Source organism: Rhinoderma darwinii, chromosome 2 (genome assembly GCF_050947455.1).
Source record: "Rhinoderma darwinii isolate aRhiDar2 chromosome 2, aRhiDar2.hap1, whole genome shotgun sequence".
Lineage (NCBI taxonomy): Eukaryota > Metazoa > Chordata > Amphibia > Anura > Rhinodermatidae > Rhinoderma > Rhinoderma darwinii.
The window spans coordinates 471,512,509-471,535,779 of NC_134688.1; the positions used below are offsets into that span (position 1 = coordinate 471,512,509).

Below are 23,271 nucleotides of genomic sequence, written 5' to 3' on the forward strand. Positions count from 1 at the left end.
GTATTATTATTATGGCTGTATGATGGGATTATTTGGGCTCTGCCTGGAGGTATTATTCCAGCGCTTCTGTTTGGGATTAATATTTTGGTATTTATGTTGTGTTGGGATTCTTTAGTTGTACACTATGGTGGCGTGGATTAGGTATACAATTTGGTGGTATTGCTTAGGTGTACGGTGTGGCGATATTGTTTGGGTGTACAGTGTGGCGGTATTGTTTGTGTACAGTTTGGTATTTTTTATGTGTACAGTGTGGCGGTATTGCTTAGGTGTACAGTGTGGAAGTGTTTAGGTGTACAGTGTGGTGGTATTGGTGTACAGTGTGGCGGTATTGTTTGTGTACGGTTTGGTATTTTTTAGGTGTACAGTGTGGCGGTATTGTTTAGGTGTGCAGTGTGGCGGTATTGCTTAGGTGTGCAGTGTGGCGGTATTGCTTAGGTGTGCAGTGTGGCGGTATTGCTTAGGTGTGCAGTGTGGCGGTATTGCTTAGGGGGGCAGTGTGGCGGTATTGCTTAGGTGTGCAGTGTGGCGGTATTGCTTAGGTGTACAGTGTGGCGGTATTGCTTAGGTGTACAGTGTGGCGGTATTGCTTAGGTGTGCAGTGTGGCGGTATTGCTTAGGTATGCAGTGTGGCGGTATTTAGGTGTACAGTGTGGCAATATTTAGGTGTACAGTGTGGCGGTATTTGTGTACAGTGGTATTTTTTAGGTGTACAGTGTGGCGGCATGGTTTAGGTGTACAGTGTGGCGGTATTGCTTAGGTGTACAGTGGCGGTATTTGTGTACAGTTTGGTATTTTTTAGGTGTACAGTGTGGCGGCATTGCTTAGGTGTACAGTGTGGCGGCATTGCTTAGGTGTACAGTGTGGCGGCATTGCTTAGGTGTACAGTGTGGCGGTATTTAGGTGTACAGAGTGGCAATATTTAGGTGTACAGTGTGGCGGTATTTGTACAGTGTGGTATTTTTTAGGTGTACAGTGTGGCGGCATGGTTTGTGTACAGTGCGGTATTTTTTAGGTGTACAGTGTGGCGGTATTGTTTAGGTGTACAGTGTGGCGGTATTGTTTAGGTGTACAGTGTGGCGGCATTTAGGTGTACAGTGTGGCGGTATTGTTTAGGTGTACAGTGTGGCGGTATTGTTTAGGTGTACAGTGTGGCGGCATGGTTTAGGTGTACAGTGTGGCGGCATGGTTTATGTGTACAGTGCGGCGGTATTGCTTAGGTGTGCAGTGTGGCGGTATTGCTTAGGTGTGCAGTGTGGCGGTATTGCTTAGGTGTGCAGGGTGGCGGTATTGCTTAGGTGTGCAGGGTGGCGGTATTGCTTAGGTGTGCAGGGTGGCGGTATTGCTTAGGTGTGCAGGGTGGCGGTATTGCTTAGGTGTGCAGTGTGGCGGTATTGCTTAGGTGTGCAGGGTGGCGGTATTGCTTAGGTGTGCAGGGTGGCGGTATTGCTTAGGTGTGCAGGGTGGCGGTATTGCTTAGGTGTGCAGGGTGGCGGTATTGCTTAGGTGTGCAGGGTGGCGGTATTGCTTAGGTGTGCAGTGTGGCGGTATTGCTTAGGTGTGCAGTGTGGCGGTATTGCTTAGGTATAGTATGTTCTTTGATATTTCATGTTGTTTTTTTTATGAGGGCACAAACCATGTCTACAAAGTATCTGTGTGTGCACACTTACATATCCATAGCAGTAAACCTCTTGACAAAATCTTGTGTATGTCCCTGATTATAGATATGATATAGATAGTTCTGAGATAAATGTAAGAGATTTGTAGATATGAGAGAGATATTAGATAGATAGATCCAGCTCTCTCTCACACATCTCTATCTGTCATATAGAAGAGATAGGTAGATATGAGATAGGTAGGAAGGACCCAATTCCCCCCTGGCAGATGTTTCATTATTGTCGTCGGTTACAATCTGTTCTTGGTTTTGACTTTCACTTGTAATTAACAGAAAACCTCCGACCTTCACTTTTCATTCTGAACCCCGGATTCACTTTAGCAAATACATTACTTTCAATTTCCCTCTCCGGTGTTTCTCTCTGATATTCCCCGGGGAGATTTTCCTCACCGTTGCTCGGGAAAATGACAGGTTGTTTATTACGGTGACAATACAGGAGGAACCGTGTAACTTTGTACAGCGTCGTGAATATCTGTTTTCCCTGCACCGGTTACATTTCATTTTATACCTTTTTATTTACATTTTTTGGCTCTGTTAAGTATGAAATGAAGATTTAAATTTTTTTTAAACATATGAATGTATTTTTTGTTTGCTTTAGACAAATATCTATATCAAGTTGTTTTATAAGATCTAAGAAAAAAAATTGAAACCAATAAAAAAAAAACTAGTAAATGTTTTCCATCCAATTAGAACACTTCAGGTTGATTTATATTCATTTTTTCGTTTACTTTACACCATTAGGGGGAGCTCACTCCATACAGATATATATAAAGAGCCTACTGAACTCCGTAATAAATCTGACTTCAGTAATGTCATGAGCTCCAGTACCGATTTATTTTTGTTTTTAGGTTCCCATCTGCATTCAAAGGAACAGTAAATCCCGAAATGAATAATAATAGTTAACAAACAAAAAACTTGCTCACAGTATTTGTTCCAGGAGCTGCAGAAAATTCTTCCTTCAGATCCCTTCCATTTTCAATTAATGGATGATCAGGGGGGTGGGACTTAGTCAAGGGGTGGGGTTTAGTGCACCTGGTCTCCTATTGCTGACAGAGCAGTGGGGAAGGACTGACCATGTGGGCAAGCATTTTGGTCAATAAGAGCAATCCTTGAAGAAATATACAGTCGAGTCCCATTAGTCTGAGCAGCAGGTAATATCCAGAGTGACCGCCGTGTGCAGCACGGGCAGCAGTAGACGGGCGGGGAGTGATCAATAAGGTGCTGGTCGGGGGTCTCCGGTATCTAGCGCTGTGCTGACTACAGAACATCCCACATTTACTGGAGGGTGCGTGGGGGGGGGGAGCCATAGAGCAAACAAGACGACTGAGGTCCCACAGATGCTCAATTCGGTTCAAGTCTGGTGAATTAGGGGGCCAAGGAAGTACTTGGAAGTCTTGGTCGTGCTCTTCCAGCCACTGTTGGACATTTCTTGCCATGTGACATGTCGCATTGTCTTGCTGGAAGATTCCATCTGCCCCAGGGAAGACAATCAACATGTACGTGATCTGCAACACTGGATTCATACCCACATCGGCTCAGAGCCGTCCACATGGGTGAGTGGCCCAGAGAATGCCGTGAAAACATCCCCCGACCATAACGCTGCCACCACCGGCTTGTGTTCCTCCAGCAATGGTTGCCGGGTGTTTGTTCTCTGATGTTTCTCTCCTGACGCGCCAATGTCCATCCGTTCCATGAAGCAGAAAACGTGACTCATCGGAGAAGACAACCCCTTACCAATCACCGGTGGTCCGAGTCTGATACGGTCGGGCAAATTGAAGCCTTTTTTTCCGCTGCACCTTTGTTACATAGGAGCAGTGACCATCTGTCGGCTTCGGAGCCCCATACGTAGTCGGGTTCACTGAACTGTTGTGTTAGACACACGTCTGGTAGCCCCCTTGTTGAATTTCACGGTGAGCTGCTCCACTGTAGCGTGTCGTTCGGCCCTCGCGCACCTTCGGAGCGGGCGTTCACCTCTCACATCAATGGCAGGTGGTGCGCCGCAGTTTCCACGTCGGTTATTCCCAATGGCGCCATTTGTCCACTCACAATACACTGTCCCCACAGCAGCACGTGAACAGTTCACAAACTGCGCTGTATGAGAAATACCGCCACCGGTGGCCCAAAAGCCGATAATCAGCCCACTGCCACTCTGATCACGTATCACTCGTTGCCATGAGTAAAGGGGGTGATTTATCAGACTGCCTATCGCACACCTTATATAGCCACCAAGCCCGCCACACATCACTTCCTTCATGTGCTGCTGACGTCAAAAGTCGGAGGTGGTTATAATAATGTGACTCCGCTGTGTCCTTCCCTGCTCAGGGATCATGTGCGAGCACTTTTAAAAAAAAATAAAAATTCCTAACATGGATACATACTTCCCACATGACTGTTATGGGGACGGGGACAGCACTGTACTGCTTCCTATCACACAATCACAGCAGTTACCTGCAGCCGCCATCAGGGGGAGCTTACCGTGTACAGCTTTATACAGATTCCATTGAGTTCAATATTAGCTGAATAGTGAGCTCCCCCTAGTGGTGGCTGATCAAGTAAAAAAAACAGCTCCCCTATATAGATCTAATAATCAGCACAGAATTTTGGACCTAAAATTGGACAGGTAAACATTTAGCAGAGCGCTCATGGGGGAGAGGGGCCTATATTGAGTTTCATTATGGGGCCCTATAATTTTTTTTGTGATATTCTGCATCTTTTGACAGGGCTGTAAACCATTTTTCCATAGAAACCTTCAAAATAAGAATTTTCTGTCTTCATAAAGACACAAAAAAAAACACAAACAGCTAAGTCTGAGAGCCGGGACAGGATTTGCGCTCTGCTCCAGGAGGGTTTTGAAGTGTGAAACGCGTCAGCTCCGCGATTGATGAGACTCACAGGAGAGAAATGAGCATCTGACCTGGCCTGGGAGAACAGTGAGATTTATTGATCCAAATTTTTGGACAACCCAAAATGGTTTCTCAGGTGGAAACCGACTCATCGCGGCTTTAATGACTCGCAGAGGATTGTAAGATGTTTTCTTTTCTACAACATGTCTGATGGATGGGGCAGGCACAGCTCACAGATAGAGCTGCGTATGTATTTTTCCCTTTTGCAACCTATTATGATGCCCTTTGTATCTTTTCAGCTGAGAGTCGCAGTCAGATATGATTTAGATGAGGAATTTAGCTTATAAAGGAAATAGAAAAATGACAGGGTCATCCGGATTCTTCTCCGTACAGTCTACAGGGGGCAAATGTACCAGAGGCTGCCACTGCCTTCAGCTCAGGGAATGTAGCCCTTCCTATGGTCTGTGGGGACCTTGGGGGGTTAGAGGACTACCAGAGGGTAATGTAGCTTTTCTGTTGTTCAAGAGATGGCACTATGGGGACCGCTGTGAGGCCGGCACTATGGGGACCGCTGTGAGGCCGGCACTATGGGGACCGCTGTGAGGCCGGCACTATGGGGACCGCTGTGAGGCCGGCACTATGGGGACCGCTGTGAGGCCGGCACTATGGGGACCGCTGTGAGGCCGGCACTATGGGGACCGCTGTGAGGCCGGCACTATGGGGACCGCTGTGAGGCCGGCACTATGGGGACCGCTGTGAGGCCGGCACTATGGGGACCGCTGTGAGGCCGGCACTATGGGGACCGCTGTGAGGCCGGCACTATGGGGACCGCTGTGAGGCCGGCACTATGGGGACCGCTGTGAGGCCGGCACTATGGGGACCGCTGTGAGGCCGGCACTATGGGGACCGCTGTGAGGCCGGCACTATGGGGACCGCTGTGAGGCCGGCACTATGGGGACCGCTGTGAGGCCGGCACTATGGGGACCGTTTTAATTTCTTCTAGACTCTGCAATAGCAGGTACCGCAGCACTTCAAGCTTTCCGCTACATAAAATTCCAGAATTGTCCTAAATCCAGAATATAAATTGTCACATCCTATAAAACCACTCGTGATGCATGTTCTACAATTTGTAGCATCTAATAATCCAACTGACTCCTGCCATGCCACCATCTCATCATCCACCGCACACTCCCAGCAACACATGGCGGGAATTAAAGAAGTTACACACCCTCCCCCCTAGCAGAAGCTAATCCTGTAGAACAACAAGTACCAGTACCCCTCTACATCACGGAGATTAGCCATGGCACTGCCAGCTCCCGGTACACTGGGCATCTGCGGATTCTGTACATCTCACAGACAACACAGTATTTTCTCATTGGAGGAACAAAGCCGACGATGCGGATATTAAACGTCTCCTCGTGCCCGCTGTGCCATCTGCTGTCTTACTGAACATACTGCACATTAGAGACCTGGGCTGCACATGAAGTACGGCAGAGACGGGCAGAGAGGAGAGCAGCGGGCACAGCCCATAGCTAACACACGGTTCTTTATACCCTAATAATAATAATACAGCTGCAGCTAAAGCAGCCGCCCGCTCAATGTAAATCCACATAACAGTCCCCACCGCCTCAGCCATGAAGACTTCATGATCTATAGGTGATCGCATACATAGCAATCCCTTATATCCAACTGGAACCTCATAGAGGAATGTTCAGTAATTGTTATATATGCAATTTCTAAATATATTTGTTTGCCCCCCCACCCCTAGTTTTATATAAATGAAGCAGAATCATCATCTAATGAAAAACTCTGCAGCTTTCTAATATACTGTTGTGTGTCAATTCATCACCATTTTTTTGATTGCTGCTTGCCGTCAGTGAATAGAAATGATTGATTACATCCAGAGGCCAAAAACTATACAGATAAGGACTTGTTACAATTGTATCCAGTCTAGACAATCCTCTACATGTCACAAATGTCTCACCTATCCTGATAGTTTGTTACAATGTATAAGTGCAGGTAAAATGTATCCGTTTGGAGTCAAGACTGTTTAACTCACAATTGTATCCAATCTAGACAATTCCCTGTAACAAACCCTCAGCAGTGAGAAGTATTAGGTTTGGACAGATTTTTTAGCCTCTGGATATAAATAAGAATGCTTCCATTTAAGGACAGCAAGCAGAGATATTGAAAATGGTGAAGAACGGTCACAACCGTGCCGGATTTTTGAGACCATCACAAGATTGCCTGCAGTTGTCGCAATTTTACCGCAACATGTGCACAACAGGACGTCACCATGTAACCCGGACCTGACATATCCAGCGCTAGAGAGGACAAAACACATCTATCCAATCAGAAATGTGTTTTGTCGATTTGCCCATAGAACACAATGAAAATGGCAATGTAAATGACGTAATTTAATTTGCCAAAACCGAGCCACGAATTGTAGATTAGCCCAATTTATCCTAAAGCGGGGGGGGGGGGCACAGATAGGGGAAACCGTAATCGAGCCAAGTAATAATGATGATGAGGACACTGACCTTCTTGACTCCGATATCGCTGTAGGGATCGTTCATCTTGTCTCTCTGCAGGTCCTGAAATGTTAAATGCAAAAATGTTCAATATCTTTAATCTACAAGAAAGTGGAAGACTAGACTCTTGTTATCTGGGGGGCATCCGTTGCTGCAGCTGAAGGGGGCGCCACAGAGGGTCTGGTAGTTTTATTGCTATAAACATCTAAATTCCATTAGATTACTTTGTGTAAAGTTCTTATTTGGTCAGTAGTATTGGAGCACTGTATATTGGGATTTGAGCGGTTTACCAGTATTTGAGCACTGTATGTTGAGATTTGAGCATCGTATGGTAGTATTTGAGCACCGTACATTGTTATTGGAGCACTGTATAGCAGTATTGGAGAACTGTATGGCCATATTGGAGAACTGTATATTGGGATTTGAGCACTATATGGCAGTATCTGAGCACTGTATATTGGGATTTGAGCACTGTATGGCAGTATCTGAGCGCTGTATATTGGGATTTGAGCACTGTATGGCAGTATTTGATCACTGTATGGCAGTAGCACTGTATATTGGGATTTGAGCACTGTATGGCAGTATTTAAGCACTGTATGGCAGTATTTGATCACTGTATGGCAGTAGGACTGTATATTGGGATTTGAGCACTGTATGGCAGTATCTGAGCACTGTATATTGGGATTTGAGCACAGTTTTGCAGTATTTGAGCACTGTATATTGGGATTTGAGCACTGTATGGCAGTATTTGAGCACTGTATGGCAGTATTTAAGCACTATATGGCAGTATTTGATCACTATGGCAGTAGCACTGTATATTGGGATTTGAGCACTGTATGGCAGTATCTGAGCACTGTATGTTGAGATTTGAGTACCGTATGGCAGTATTTGAGCACCGTATGGCAGTATTTGAGCACTGTATATTGGGATTTGAGCACTGTATGGCCGTATTGGAGCACTGCATGTTGGTATTTAAGCAATGTGTGGCACTGTACAGTATATTAGATTTGCATTGTATGGTGGTGGCAGTACTATATAGCATTTTTTTGCACCTACACTACCGGTCAAAAGTTTGGGGTCACCCAGACAATTTTGCGTTTTCCATGAAAACTCACACTTCTATTTATCAAATGAGTTGCAAAATGACTAGAAAATATAGTCAAGACATTGACAAGGTTAGAAATAATGATTTTTATTTGAAATAATAATTTTCTCCTTCAGACTTTGCTTTGGTCTTGGAATGCTCCATTTGCAGCAATTCCAGCATTGCAGACCTTTGGCATTCGAGCTGTTAATTTGCTGAGGTAATTGGGAGAAATTTCACCCCATGCTTCCAGAAGCCCCTCCCACAAGTTGGATTGGCTTGATGGGCACTTCTTGCGTACCATACGGTCAAGCTGCTCCCACAACAGCTCTATGGGGTTGAGATCTGGTGACTGTGCTGGCCACTCCATTACAGATAGAATACCAGCTGCCGGCTCCTTCCCTAAATAGTTCTTGCATAATTTGGAGGTGTGCTTTGGGTCATTGTCCTGTTGTAGGATGAAATTGGCTCCAATCAAGCGCTGTCCACAGGGTATGGCATGGCGTTGAAAAATGGAGTGATAGCCTTCCTTATTCAAAATCCCTTTTACAAATCTCCCACTTTACCAGCACCAAAGCAACCACAGACCATCACATGACCTCCACCATGCTTGACAGATGACGTCAGGCACTCTTCCAGCATCTTTTCAGTTGTTCTGCGTCTCACAAATGTTCTTCTGTGTGATCCAAACACCTCAAACTTCGATTCGTCTGTCCATAACACTTTTTTCCAATCTTCCTCTGTCCAATGTCTGTGTGCTTTTGCCCATATTAATCTTTTCCTTTTATTAGCCAGTCTCAGATATGGCTTTTTCTTTGCCACTCTGCCCTGAAGGCCAGCATCCCGGAGTGGCCTCTTCACTGTAGACGTTGACACTGGCGTTTTGCGGGTACTATTTAATGAAGCTGCCAGTTGAGGACCTGTGAGGCGTCTATTTCTCAAACTAGAGACTCTAATGTACTTGTCTTGTTGCTCAGTTGTGCAGCGGGGCCTCCCACTTCTCTTTCTACTCTGGTTAGAGCCAGTTTGTGCTGTCCTCTGAAGGGAGTAGTACACACCGTTGTAGGAAATCTTCAATTTCTTGGCAATTTCTCGCATGGAATAGCCTTCATTTCTAAGAACAAGAATAGACTGTCGAGTTTCACATGAAAGCTCTCTTTTTCTAGCCATTTGGAGAGTTTAATCGAACCCACAAATGTAATGCTCCAGATTCTCAACTAGCTCAAAGGAAGGTCAGTTTTATAGCTCCTCTAAACAGCAAAACTGTTTACAGCGGTGCTAACATAATTGCACAAGGGTTTTCAAGTGTTTTCTAATCATCCATTAGCCTTCTAACACAGTTAGAAAACACAATGTACCATTAGAACACTGGAGTGAAGGTCGCTGGAAATGGGCCTCTATACACCTATGTAGATATTGCATTAAAATCCAGATGTTTGCAGCTAGAATAGTCATTTAGCACATTAACAATGTATAGAGTGTATTTCTGATTAATTTAATGTTATCTTCATTGAAAAAAACTGTGCTTTTCTTTCAAAAATAAGGAAATTTCTAAGTGACCCTAAACTTTTGAACGGTAGTGTATATGGAAGGGTTATTGGGCCAAGGTATGGCACTGTGATTTGGGCACCATACTGAACGGAGCTTATAATTAGGCACTGTGTGGTATGGTTATTTATACACTATATAACAGTACACCGCATGGGGGAAGGGGCTCCAACAGAAAAAAAACTGCACAGGGCATCAAACGTAAGGCCAGTCATGGCAATATTTTCCTTGTATAAGACAATGTAGGCCGATATAAGGATCTGTATTAAAGTATTCAGAGTTTATGGTCTTATGTGACGGACATACGGCTCCGTAATATAAAATAAACTGGTTGGCGCAAATTATTAAAAAAATGTTGTTCATCTCTAGCAAAAAACCCAATTGAATTGATTTCTCTTAAAGTGACAGTGACTTGTTGAAGCCCCCTACCCCAAGGCACCTATTACCTTTGGTATATGTCCTTCCACCCCTGGACAGGGAGTAAGACATACATATTTTTATGGTACATTTCATTCTAGAATGCAGCATGTACAATAGCGGGGCTCCTGACGCGTGACTGAGCTGGTCTAATTTATAATGTCACAGAATATTCTAGACCAGGGGTCTCAAGCACGTAGCCCGCGGGGCTGTCATCTGCGGCCCGCGGGACACAGAGCCGCTAGACTCTGGAATTCCCTGACATCGCTGTCCACATATGGACAGTGTGTCAGGGTCTTCCCCAGAGAGGAGTCCCGAGCAGAGCGCTAGTATCGGCTCTGCTCCGGGACTCTGTGGAATTCCCTGACATCGCTGTCCATATATTGACAGTGTGTCAGGGTCTTCCCCAGAGCGGAGTCCCGAGCAGAGCGCTAGTACAGGCTCTGCTCCGGGACTCTGTGGAATTCCCCAGAGCAGGAGTCCCAGTGATGCCAGGATCACAGCTGGAGTCCCAGGAAGAGCCTACTAGCACTCTGCCCGGGACTCCAGCTCTGGGGTTGCCCCTGACATCTCTGTCCATATATGGACAGTGATGTCAGGAGCAGAGCTGGAATCCCAGGTAGAGTGCTAGAAGCGGCTCTGCTCCGGGACTCCAGCTCTGGGCAAGCCCCTGACATCACTGCGGCAGCATCCGCGGAGGGCACTGTGGCAGCATCTACAGAGGGCACTGTGGCAGAATGTACAGAGGGCACTGTGGCAGCATCTACAGAGGGCACTGTGGCACTATCTAAAAAGGCGCTGCCAAATCTTGACGTGTGTCTGCCAAACGCTGCCAACTGAGCCGCCGGATTGCATTTAGCGACACTTAAACTGGAAAACTGGATTGTTGAAATAAGCACGTGGAGAAATCTCTCACATTTTAAACCTAGCGCTATTATTATAGTAATGTAGTGTTATTATTATTATAGTAATGTAGTATTATTATAGTAGTTCAAATAAGTAATTCATTAACAATAATTTTGTATTGTATCAAATTTGAAAGTAATGCGGCCTGTCAACTTCCCATTTTTTCTATATGTGGCCCACTTACCCGGCCGAGTTTGAGACCCCTGTTCTAGACCTTTCCGGACAATTCTTATATAAATCACTGTGCTCCACCGTCCTGTCATATAGCGTCATCGCCCCTTCCACCTGATCTAACACTTATTAAATGGTCTTTTATGTTATCCCACAAGATACTTACATTATAGATGGAATTATCCGGACTCTTCATCTTCTGCAGAAGAAACCAGAGAAATTATCAAACAGAAGTTCATTTCATTAGATAAAATTACTAAATATATATAATCAAATATTGTGATGAGGATTATGTGTGATATAGTTATTAATACATTTAAAAAAATTATTCGGGGCCTTTTTTTATTATTATAAATTCCGAAAATTATTTTTTATTATTATTATTAATTATTATTATTTTATTCAAATTCACAAATATAATTTTCTAATTTTATTGATTAAAAATTTATCACAAAACTATTTTTAGAAGGTATTATTATTATTCATAATAAACTGATAATTATATATTTTTTTGTTTTTTATTACATTTAATCTATAGAGTGGTAAATCCTACAAAATCAAATAAAACATTTGTCTAATCGTACTTCTTTTTTTATCATTTATTATGATTATTACAATTACCATTATTATTTTATTAATTTATTCAAATTGACATGACTGCAGGATCACACTACAACTGGAAACATTGTTCTGCATAGGAGCTGTATACACTGTTCTGCATAGGAGCTGTATACACTGTTCTGCATAGGAGCTGTATACACAAGTTGTTTGTTTTTAATGAACACTATTTGTGCTATTTTTTATTTTTTATTTTAAATGCATTGGACCAATAAAAAAAAAAATGGTTGCAAAAGTATATTTTTTAGAGTGAAGGTCAACCTTTTATTAACATGTCGATTTTAGGTTCGACTAGTTCATCAATATATCTTTATAGTGGTCGGAGCTCCATTTTTCTGACGCAGAGCTCTAAATCCCTGGATGCCACAAGGCAGAGATGACTGTATACTGATTTATTATAGACATTAATATAGACGTTGTATGCAGTAAGCTCATCAGCTCCCCCTAGTGGTGGCTGCAGGCAGTCAGAAGTTTATCCTGGACCTCTTTAACAAAGCAGGGGGTTTAGAGCTCTGAATCAATGGAGCTCCGACCGCTATAAACTATATTAAAAAATGACTCGGCACAGAATGTAAAAATGACACGATAACGAAAAGTGGAGATGCCCCTTAGAGCAACTATTGGGGGTTGTGTACGTCGATTTTTAAATGAGAAAATTTAATAATAGGGTCACCCCGTATGATTATATGAAAATATCCGTGTACAACATCAAGCGCTTCGGATTTTTGGAAGGGTTCATATCCCCCCAACTCAGGTCCCTGTTCCTCGCCCCAGCCGGGCCAAATAATTGGCCCCTGTATTGTTATTTCTCTGTTCTAAAATAAATGGCGCCACCGGGAGCTCCAGACGGGTTATTTGTATTTAGTACGTGTTGCAGCTCCTATCTATGCCGAGAATACATCACTTATTGACAGAAATGGCTGTAAATCTCGGCTCCGGGACTACAAAGCCGCTTGTCGCTGAGTCTCTGCACTTCAAAGTCCCAGAAACCTTTTTGTTGTTTGTTTTGCATGGTGGCTGTGGCCGTGTGATGTTTCTGAGCCTTGACGTCTCTCCGTACCTGAAGCGCCCGTACCCAGACGTGGGCGAGAGACATCACAAGAGGATAGTCTGCCTGCCTGCGCCTTCATACTACTTGGACGCGTTGGGAATCAGATGGCTGATTGTGATCTCTCCTGAGGTTTGTGAGGAGCTTGGCTCTCGTCTACCTCATAATCTTTTTATCTGGCTGCAGCAAATCCCGGCCAATTAAAGGCCCCTCCACAATCTGATGTACGAAGACTCGACAACAGGCCGATATCCGTCTTCTGCTGACCTCTCTACTGCAGCCGAGCGCAGACACAATACATGACAGTCATTACTATAGAGATGCGGCGAGCCTGGGGACCGTCAGTCATTCTAATTACTCCACCCAGAGCATGAGGTGGGACAAGGTCCATGCGATTCCATCATATAATATTTAAAGGGGATTTCTACCCCAAATATTAAAATTGGCCATATATTAGTAAATCAGAAGTTAGAGCAGCAGCCAAAGTTTGGTAATGATGTTTGATTTATTTACAGAGATATTAGACTTTTTCTATTTAGATGCGACAGTGCGGCCATATTGGTTGCCAGTATGGAATTAGCTTCTCTACCATCGATGGTAAAATTGTCATTTTGTTGTTGCTAAAATGAGTGGCAGTAGCGAATTTAAAGGTGACAACCAATATGGCCGCACTTCCTGTTGTCACCATGGTGTCTCTTTTTTTTTTAATGTTTATATTTATGTAAAGAAGAGATGGAGGTCACTGTATCTACTAATCACTCTAGAGGTTTACTACGATAGATGATATAGATAGATAGATAGATAGATAGATAGATAGATAGATAGAGATATGAGAGATAGATAGATAGATATGAGATAGATAGATAGATAGATAGATAGATAGATAGATAGATAGATATGAGATAGATAGATATGAGATAGATAGATATGAGATAGATAGATAGATAGATATGAGATAGATAGATAGATATGAGATAGATAGATAGATAGATAGATAGATATGAGATAGATAGATAGATAGATAGATATGAGATAGATAGATAGATAGATAGATAGAGATAGATATGAGATAGATAGAGATAGATATGAGATAGATAGAGATAGATATGAGATAGATAGATAGATATGAGATAGATAGATAGATATGAGATAGATAGATAGATATGAGATAGATAGATATGAGATAGATAGATAGATAGATAGATATTAGTTACTTACTCGGTGCATTCCCTTTTCTGTATCTCCACCTCTATTTATCTCATCATAAGGCTCTTGCTGACGATATTGAAGTTCCTGGGGATAGTAATGACATTTGGGTTAGGTGAGGGGTAGGACATGTTCTCATCACACATCACTTCTGTGCTGGGCTGGTTTGGGGTCGGGGGGGGGGGCATACTAGGCAATTTCCGAGGGCCCTTAGGGGGCTATCAAGGACTGGACGCCTGGGAGCAGCACGGAGTGTGTAAACATTCACTGTCCTGGACCACCAGAGACTTTACTATTAACCCCTTCATCATTTAGGCATTGTATGGCAGTGTTATATGGACACGAAATGACTGTATTGTGTGGCAAGTATATGGCAGTGTTCAGTGGGCATTATATGGTACTATTATGTGGATACTGTATGGCGGTATTTAGGAATTGTATGGCGGTATTATTTAGGAATTGTATGGCGGTATTATTTAGGAATTGTATGGCGGTATTATTTAGGAATTGTATGGCGCTATTATTTAGGAATTGTATGGCGCTATTATTTACACAGTGAATGGAAGTCTTATTTGGCATTATATGGCAGTATTAAGGTAAACATTTTTGGGTAAAAACTGGATATGTTTCTGTGTTTTATATGTAATTTTATAAATGATGAGAACTATTGTCTAAAAATGGTGCGGGGCCAGCGGAGCTCTACTGTGCATATTACCTAGGGCCCTATTTTTTTTTTTTTATAACACTGGCCCTGATAGTGCACAATAAATCTTTCTTACTGTATGTATTGGCCACAATCACAGGTCTCACAGGGATGACTCCCAGCTTTCCTGGACCCATGAAGGGAACAATTTTGCCACATGGTAGAAAGTAGTCCAGTCCTCCAGGATTCCTTTATTACTAGACCAGAGAAACCTGTAAGAGCATTGTCCCCTATACACACAATTTAGTAGGTAACATCCCCATGTGGGAGATATAACCCCCATTTTGGTTGTTACTCCACTTTCCCAGAAACAGATTCACCTATGGAATGGCTGGATAGATTTTTATTTTTTTAATTTTGTTTTATGTTGGGTTTTTTTATGTTGTTGTTTTTTTTTTTTTTAATTATTGCAAATACATTTTATGGGTCAGTTCACACAGCGTGAATGCCCGAAATAATTACTTTCGACCATAATATTTTGCCATGCTGATTTAAAGAGAACCTGTCGCCTCCCCTCACACTTCTGTTTTAGTAAATACTTGAATTCCCCATGAAATTACAATTTTAGAACATCTTTTATTAGAACTCCGCATTGTGCCTTTCGTCTGTTATTCCTCCTAGAAATTTATGAATAAATTGACAACTGGGTGTTACCCTTTCCCGTGTTAAAGGGGCGTATCCCTACACAGTCACACTCTGTCAGCACTGATTGGACATTGTCAGATTGTGTAAGGACCCACCCCCAACTAGTAACATGCAGTTGTCAAATTATTCATATATTTCCAGGAGGAATAACCAGGGATAAGATTACAATTTTTTACAATAGGGTCCCTACTTTGCCGACAAAAAAAAATGTGTGTGCAGGTGGAGGGGTTTGTGGTGTAGCGCGCTATAGGAACTTATACAGACTTCTTTTCCCATAATCATTATTTATTACCTCTCCTCAGGATGGGTCATAAATATCTGATCGGCGGGCATCTGATCGGCGGGCGTCCGACCGCTGGGACTCCCACCGATCATAAAAATGGGCGTACTCTGCCGTTCCTGGGAGCCCCATAGGAATGGAGCGGTAGGGCACATTCCACTGGTGACAGCTAGAGCAGCAACATAGCCGCATGTGATCCTGCAGTGTTACTCACGCTGTATGTTTTTCCCGTCTTCACATCACCATCCACCATTGGATCTCTCTTCTTCAGCTGAACAAAACATATTCATAGAATTATTACTTATACACAGAACACAAAATGGTGAAAAAATAAACTGTGAACACAACAAACTTGTGGGAGAAACATGAGACATTGGGGCAGATTACCATAACTGTCTGAAATTTAGACAGCTTAAAAATGGACCAGACAGGCAGAATATCTCATGTATCTCAGTAGCGCACGTTGTGTCATCAATTTAGCACATTTTGACTTGTTAGACCTTTTTCTCTTCTATACGTCACCTTTGGCTGGCTTACTTTATTCCTGTACTTTGCTCCAAAATTGTGGCACATTTTAGGACTCTACTTAGACACTACTCTTCTAGCTGCAAAAACTGTCTAAGACATAATAAATCCGGTGCTATTTGAGCTAAAATTCTGCCACATTTGACCTAGTAAATCTGCCCGAGTATGGTTTATAGACCAATTCCTGTTGATGTTACTAATATACAAGAATATAACTACTATAATACTGCTCCTATATACAAGAATATAACTACAATAATACTGCCTCCTATATACAAGAATATAACTACTATAATACTGCCCCCTATATACAAGAATATAACTACTATAATGCTGACCCTATATACAAGAATATAACTACTATAATACTGCTCCTATATACAAGAATATAACTACTATAATACTGCCCCTATATACAAGAATATAACTACTATAATACTGAACCTATATACAAGAATATAACTACTATAATACTGCCCCTATATACAAGAATATAACTACTATAATACTGAACCTATATACAAGAATATAACTACTATAATACTGCCCCTATATACAAGAATATAACTACTATAATACTGCCACTATATACAAGAATATAACTACTATAATACTGCCTCCTATATACAAGAATATAACTACTATAATACTGCCCCTATATATAAGAATATAACTACTATAATACTGACCCTATATACAAGAATATAACTACTATAATACTGCCACTATATACAAGAATATAACTACTATAATACTGCCTCCTATATACAAGAATATAACTACTATAATACTGCCCCCTATATACAAGAATATAACTACTATAATACTGCTCCTATATACAAGAGAATAACTACTATAATACTGCCCCCCTATATACAAGAATATAACTACTATAATACTGCTCCTATATACAAGAATATAACTACTATAATACTGCTCCTATATACAAGAATATAACTACTATAATACTGCTCCTATATACAAGAATATAACTACTATAATACTGCCCCCTATATACAAGAATATAACTGCTATAATACTGCCACTATATACAAGAATATAACTACTATAATACTGCCCCTATATACAAGAATATAACTACTATAATACCGCCCCCTATGTACAAGAATATAACTACTATAATACTGCCCCCTATGTACAAGAATATAACTACTATAATACTGCCCCTATATACAAGAATATAACTACTATAATACTGCTTCTATATACAAGAATATAACTACTATAATACTTCTCCTATATACAAGAATATAACTACTATAATACTGCTCCTATGTACAAGAATATAACTACTATAATACTGCCCCCATATACAAGAATATAACTACTATAATACTGCTCCTATATACAAGAATATAACTACTATAATACTGCTCCTATGTACAAGAATATAACTACTATAATACTGCCCCTATATACAAGAATATAACTACTATAATACTGCCCCCATATACAAGAATATAACTACTATAATACTGCTCCTATATACAAGAATATAACTACTATAATACTGCTCCTATGTACAAGAATATAACTACTATAATACTGCCCCTATATACAAGAATATAACTACTATAATACTGCCCCCATATACAAGAATATAACTACTATAATACTGCTCCTATATACAAGAATATAACTACTATAATACTGCCCCTATATACAAGAATATAACTACTATAATACTGCCCCTATATACAAGAATATAACTACTATAATACTGCCCCTATATACAAGAATATAACTACTATAATTATCTTTTTTATTTGAAAACTTGCAACAAAATATTACAATACCTTTGCAATACACTCATAACAGATAAAGAAAATAAACATTTGTCTCTTAATAACTTCACAATCATTAAACAAACCATAATATATGAATATTGCACCAGTATAGATTGTTTCAACTATTTTTCATGATATTATTCTAGGCAGTATTACAGGAGAGTTCTTCTTTATTGGTGACCGGGCAGCATCGCGCACACCACAGAGGGTACACGGTCACCACATTTATGACATATAGTAATCCTCTATGATATAAACGGAGTTCAGGCTAGAAGTCTCCATACAGCAGCTGAGAGTTTCACTGTCCCACTAGATGTGGTGACTGCAGGGACACAGCAGGGACATTACTCTGTAGATAAGTCTCTTGTATAAAGATGACATTGGTTTTGTCGTCAGACAGACGCTGGAATATCGCCTGCCGCCTGCTCCTATTCTTCACACTGTTCACATTGATGGAGGTGATTTTCAGCTTCATCTTGGTCACATGTCTTTCCTACTTTTTTTCCTTCTTCCACTGCTATGTCTTGTAACACCCCATCTTTTGGTGGACATTGGGGGGTCAGCATCTTCATCCTGAGGTTCGTCATCTGGGTTGTGTGAGGAGACTTGCTCCATCTCTGCTTCTTCTTCCTGGTCATCTTCTCCCAGCGCACAATAACGTCCCCCAGTTATCGCCAGCACTGGAGACTCCGGTGATTTCTTTGCAGCAGTGATTTTTTTCCTAGAAGAATCATCTGTTTTACTTCTCCTTTTAACCGTCTGAAATCCCTCCTCATCCATACTGGTCGCTGCGGCTGGATCAGCTGGTTTTTTTCTGGTCGCTGCGACTAGATCAGCTGGTTTTTTACTGGCCGCTGCGGCTGGATCAGCTGGTTCCTTACTGGTCGCTGCGGCTGGCTCAGCTGGTTTTTTACTGTTCACTGCGACTGGATCAGCTGGCTCCTTACTGTTCGCTGTGGCTGGATCAGCTGGTTCTTTACTGGTGTTGGGCAGATGTTTAGATGTTTTGGTGACAGAGCGACTGGATATTTTGCTTTTAGCATGACCTCTATTTTCAGTGGCTGGTGACACTTGTGCAGCATCCACAGATGGGACATTCGTCTCTGGAGCAGGGTCTCTGGTACTTCGGCTCACATCATCGTTGGGACTTCCAGGTTCTGGGGTCGTATCTACACATATGGAGACATCCTCCTGCTCTTCCTCCATGGCTTCTTTAAAGGTCTCCTCTTTATTATGTTCTGCATGTGGACACTCCCGGAATGTATGTCCAGGTCCTAAGCACAGGTTACAGATGACAGGTCCTGTATAATCGTCCTTCACATGGCCAAACTGACCACATAGTGAGCACTTAATACGGGAACAGTTGAATGCCAGGTGTCTGCCCCCACATCTATGGCACAGTCACGGTTGACCAGGGTAGTAACATATGCCTCTCTCCGAGCCCAGGTAGAAGGAGTGCGGCTGATGTCTGGTCACTCCATTCTCCTGAACCAGCTGGATCTTGACAGAATATCCTCCATTCCAGATCTCCTCCTCATCATAGATCTTTGTTGGCAGTCTCTTCACCTCACAATATCTGCTCAACCAGTGCTGCAAATCTGCCAGAGCCACCACCTCAGACTGGAACAGGACGGTGGCAGTGACTACCTGGGGTTTAGTCAGCTGGATGACATGTAGATGCTCCCACATCGCGTGCTACTTTGTATCATTATAAATACTCCAGAACAAGTCTAGACTATATTGCAGCTTGAAACTGATGTCATAATTCCTGCTGGAGGGAACATGGATCAGAGCGAACACCTCAGAAGCTTTAAACTTCATAAACTCCTTCAACAAAACTTTCCCAATGTAGAGTCTGGAGGGGAGGTTTTCCTCTGGTCCTGAGTACCGGATTCTGACCGCGTTCCTCCTCTGAGGTGTGGGGTTAGTCGGTCTTGTGACGCTGGAGAACAGTCTCCTGTACTGAGGTCTGTCAGCAGGTGGGTCAGGACTGGACCTCTCCTCAGCTGATTGTACTGCAGATCCTCCTGTATCTGCTCCTGATCGCTGTGTAACCTGCACTTCATTCACTGACACTGCGGACGGCTGAACCTCCAGAACAGGGTCTGCAATGTCCGCCTCAACCTGTGCCGCTGGTTCATCAGATATCAGACTGTCAATCACCGCGCTGAGCGAGGTCTCACTTACAATGTCAGTATATGCGGCACTTTCTTGCTCACTCCCAGGAGTGCCACTCGCATTCACTTCATCAGTACTGCACATAGAGTCTACTGCAGTTAACCCCTCGTCAGCTGGCACACATTTCTCTGCAGCTTTAGCAGCAGCATTTTTGTTGACTGATTGCACAGACCCCACACATGATGGGAGTTGTGAACCTCCAGCCACCGCACACTCATATCTTCCAGGGTTTCCCTGCTCCACAATATTATACACAGTCTTATAGTCAGTGTCTTTTTTTGCAATGATATTTTTTCTTTTCACAGTTTGGGCTCTGGTCTCCCTTTTGTTCTCAATTGCCCAGTTCTTTATTTTGGGTACTGTGCATGATTCTTTCTGCAATCTCTCCTTCAATATCACCAGCTCACGTGTGCAAACATCCAGACACTCACATTTCATCAGCTTTGCCTTTGGATCAGTCTCTTGGTTAATTTCCGTTCTCAATTTGCGAAATTGCGTTTCCATTTTAAAGATATTTTTCTTTGTCATTTTTCTTCACAATTCACCAACATCATGAGATTCAGTTGACTCACCAGCCACCATTTCCAGATCATCACCTCCACCATCTCCATGCTGCAGGCCAAACTCCAGACTCTGGGCTTTCCCCGGATCATCAGCCCAGGACCCCTCCCCTCCACCTGGGTTAGAAGCCATGCATAGTCCTAACAGGGAGCTCACAAGCACACGTCTATCCTCTCCTATGGACAAGAATATAACTACTATAATACTGCCCCCTATATACAAGAATATAACTACTATAATACTGCCCCCTATATACAAGAATATAACTACTATAATACTGCCCCCTACATACAAGAATATAACTACTATAATACTGCCCCCTATATACAAGAATATAACTACTATAATACTGCCCCTATATACAAGAATATAACTACTATAATACTGCCCCCTATATACAAGAATATAACTACTATAATACTGCCCCCTATATACAAGAATATAACTACTATAATACTGCCCCTATATACAAGAATATAACTACAATAATACTGCCCCTATATACAAGAATATAACTACTATAATACTGCCCCCTATATACAAGAATATAACTACTATAATACTGCCCCTATATACAAGAATATAACTACTATAATACTGCCCCCTATATACAAGAATATAACTACTATAATACTGCCCCCTATATACAAGAATATAACTACTATAATACTGCCCCCTATATACAAGAATATAACTACTATAATACTGCCCCCTATATACAAGAATATAACTACTATAATACTGCCCCCTATATACAAGATTATAACTACTATAATACTGCTCCTATATACAAGAATATAACTACTATAATACTGCCCCTATATAGAAGAATATAACTATTATAATACTGCTCCCTATATACAAGAATATAACTACTATAATACTGCCTCCTATATACAAGAATATAACTACTATAATACTGCCCCCTATATACAAGAATATAACTACTATAATACTGCCCCCTATATACGAGAATATAACTACTATAATACTGCCCCCTATATACAAGAATATAACTACTATAATACTGCCCCCTATATACAAGAATATAACTACTATAATACTGCCCCCTATATACAAGATTATAACTACTATAATACTGCTCCTATATACAAGAATATAACTACTATAATACTGCCCCTATATAGAAGAATATAACTATTATAATACTGCTCCCTATATACAAGAATATAACTACTATAATACTGCCTCCTATATACAAGAATATAACTACTATAATACTGCCCCCTATATACAAGAATATAACTACTATAATACTGCTCCTATATACAAGAATATAACTACTATAATACTGCCCCCTATATACAAGAATATAACTACTATAATACTGCTCCTATATACAAGAATATAACTACTATAATACTGCTCCTTTATACAAGAATATAACTACTATAATACTGCCTCCTATATACAAGAATATAACTACTATAATACTGCCCCCTATATACAAGAATATAACTACTATAATACTGCCCCCTATATACAAGAATATAACTACTATAATACTGCCCCCTATGGACAAGAATATAACTACTGTAATACTGCCCCCTATATACATAGAAAATGAACATCCCCCTTCAGTTAACATTGCTTCTATAGAGGTCATGTGGAAAGCTCAGCGTCTTTTTAATATATCTTTTCAACCTTTTTAATTTTTACACTATGCAGTGTATTACTAAAAGAAAAAGAAAGAAACTGCTTTTGCTTCTTGGAAACCGGCTACAAGCTGTATTCACACTAAAACAATTGGAATAACAATCTAGCCATAATATCTGTCATCATCAGCAGACCTGCCTGTTGATGGAATCAAGACAGCAATACATTTTTTGCCTACGCATCACAAAGTAAAAATGAACTAAATATAAGTAAAAACAGTATAAAATAGAATGAAGATACAGAATATTGCAAAAATTCTATATTTTACTTTTGCTATCTAGGCAATAATAGGAGGAGAACATGTAGGGCAATGAGTTTGTCATTTTCCAAATATAAAATGCTGCTTACCTTCTCTCTAAAGAACAGCGCAGTGACAATTATTGCATAAAAGAACAATATGCCGTCCAAAAGGTAACAGTATCTGGGATCCGTCAAACCAAAAAATTGTGCATCTGCAAGAAAAATCAGAGGCTTCTACGATCAGCTCAGCGATATACTCCTATGTCTGCATTACTATCACAATGTAACTACTCTATTACTGCCCCCTATGTACAAGAATATAACTACTATAATACTGCCCCTATGTACAAGAATATAACTACTATAATACTGCTCCTATATACAAGAATATAACTACTATAATACTGCCCCCTATATACAAGAATATAACTACTATAATACTGCCCCCTATATACAAGAATATAACTACTATAATACTGCCCCCTATATACAAGAATATAACTACTATAATAATGCCTCCTATATACAAGAATATAACTACTATAATACTGATCCTATATACAAGAATATAACTACTATAATACTGCCCCCTATATACAAGAATATAACT

General features: G+C 41.3%; 1 protein-coding gene across 2 annotated transcripts in view; it reads right to left on the reverse strand.

The window, feature by feature from the left end:
* Window positions 1-22,909, reverse strand: part of CD247 (CD247 molecule) — a 29,057-nt gene extending 6,148 nt beyond the window's left edge. The window contains exons 1-5 of one of the 2 annotated variants that reach the window (XM_075851009.1): window positions 22,770-22,909; window positions 15,887-15,943; window positions 14,057-14,131; window positions 11,339-11,371; window positions 7,056-7,109 (exon numbers count right to left, since the gene is read on the reverse strand). In XM_075851009.1, coding sequence (XP_075707124.1) covers window positions 7,056-7,109; window positions 11,339-11,371; window positions 14,057-14,131; window positions 15,887-15,925 — 201 coding nt within the window. In that variant the 5' untranslated portion in view covers window positions 15,926-15,943; window positions 22,770-22,909. Of the gene's footprint in view, window positions 1-7,055; window positions 7,110-11,338; window positions 11,372-12,850; window positions 12,986-14,056; window positions 14,132-15,886; window positions 15,944-22,769 lie in introns of those variants that run through there. The other variant, XM_075851010.1, reaches the window with a different exon arrangement.
* Window positions 22,910-23,271: the final 362 nt, after the last annotated feature.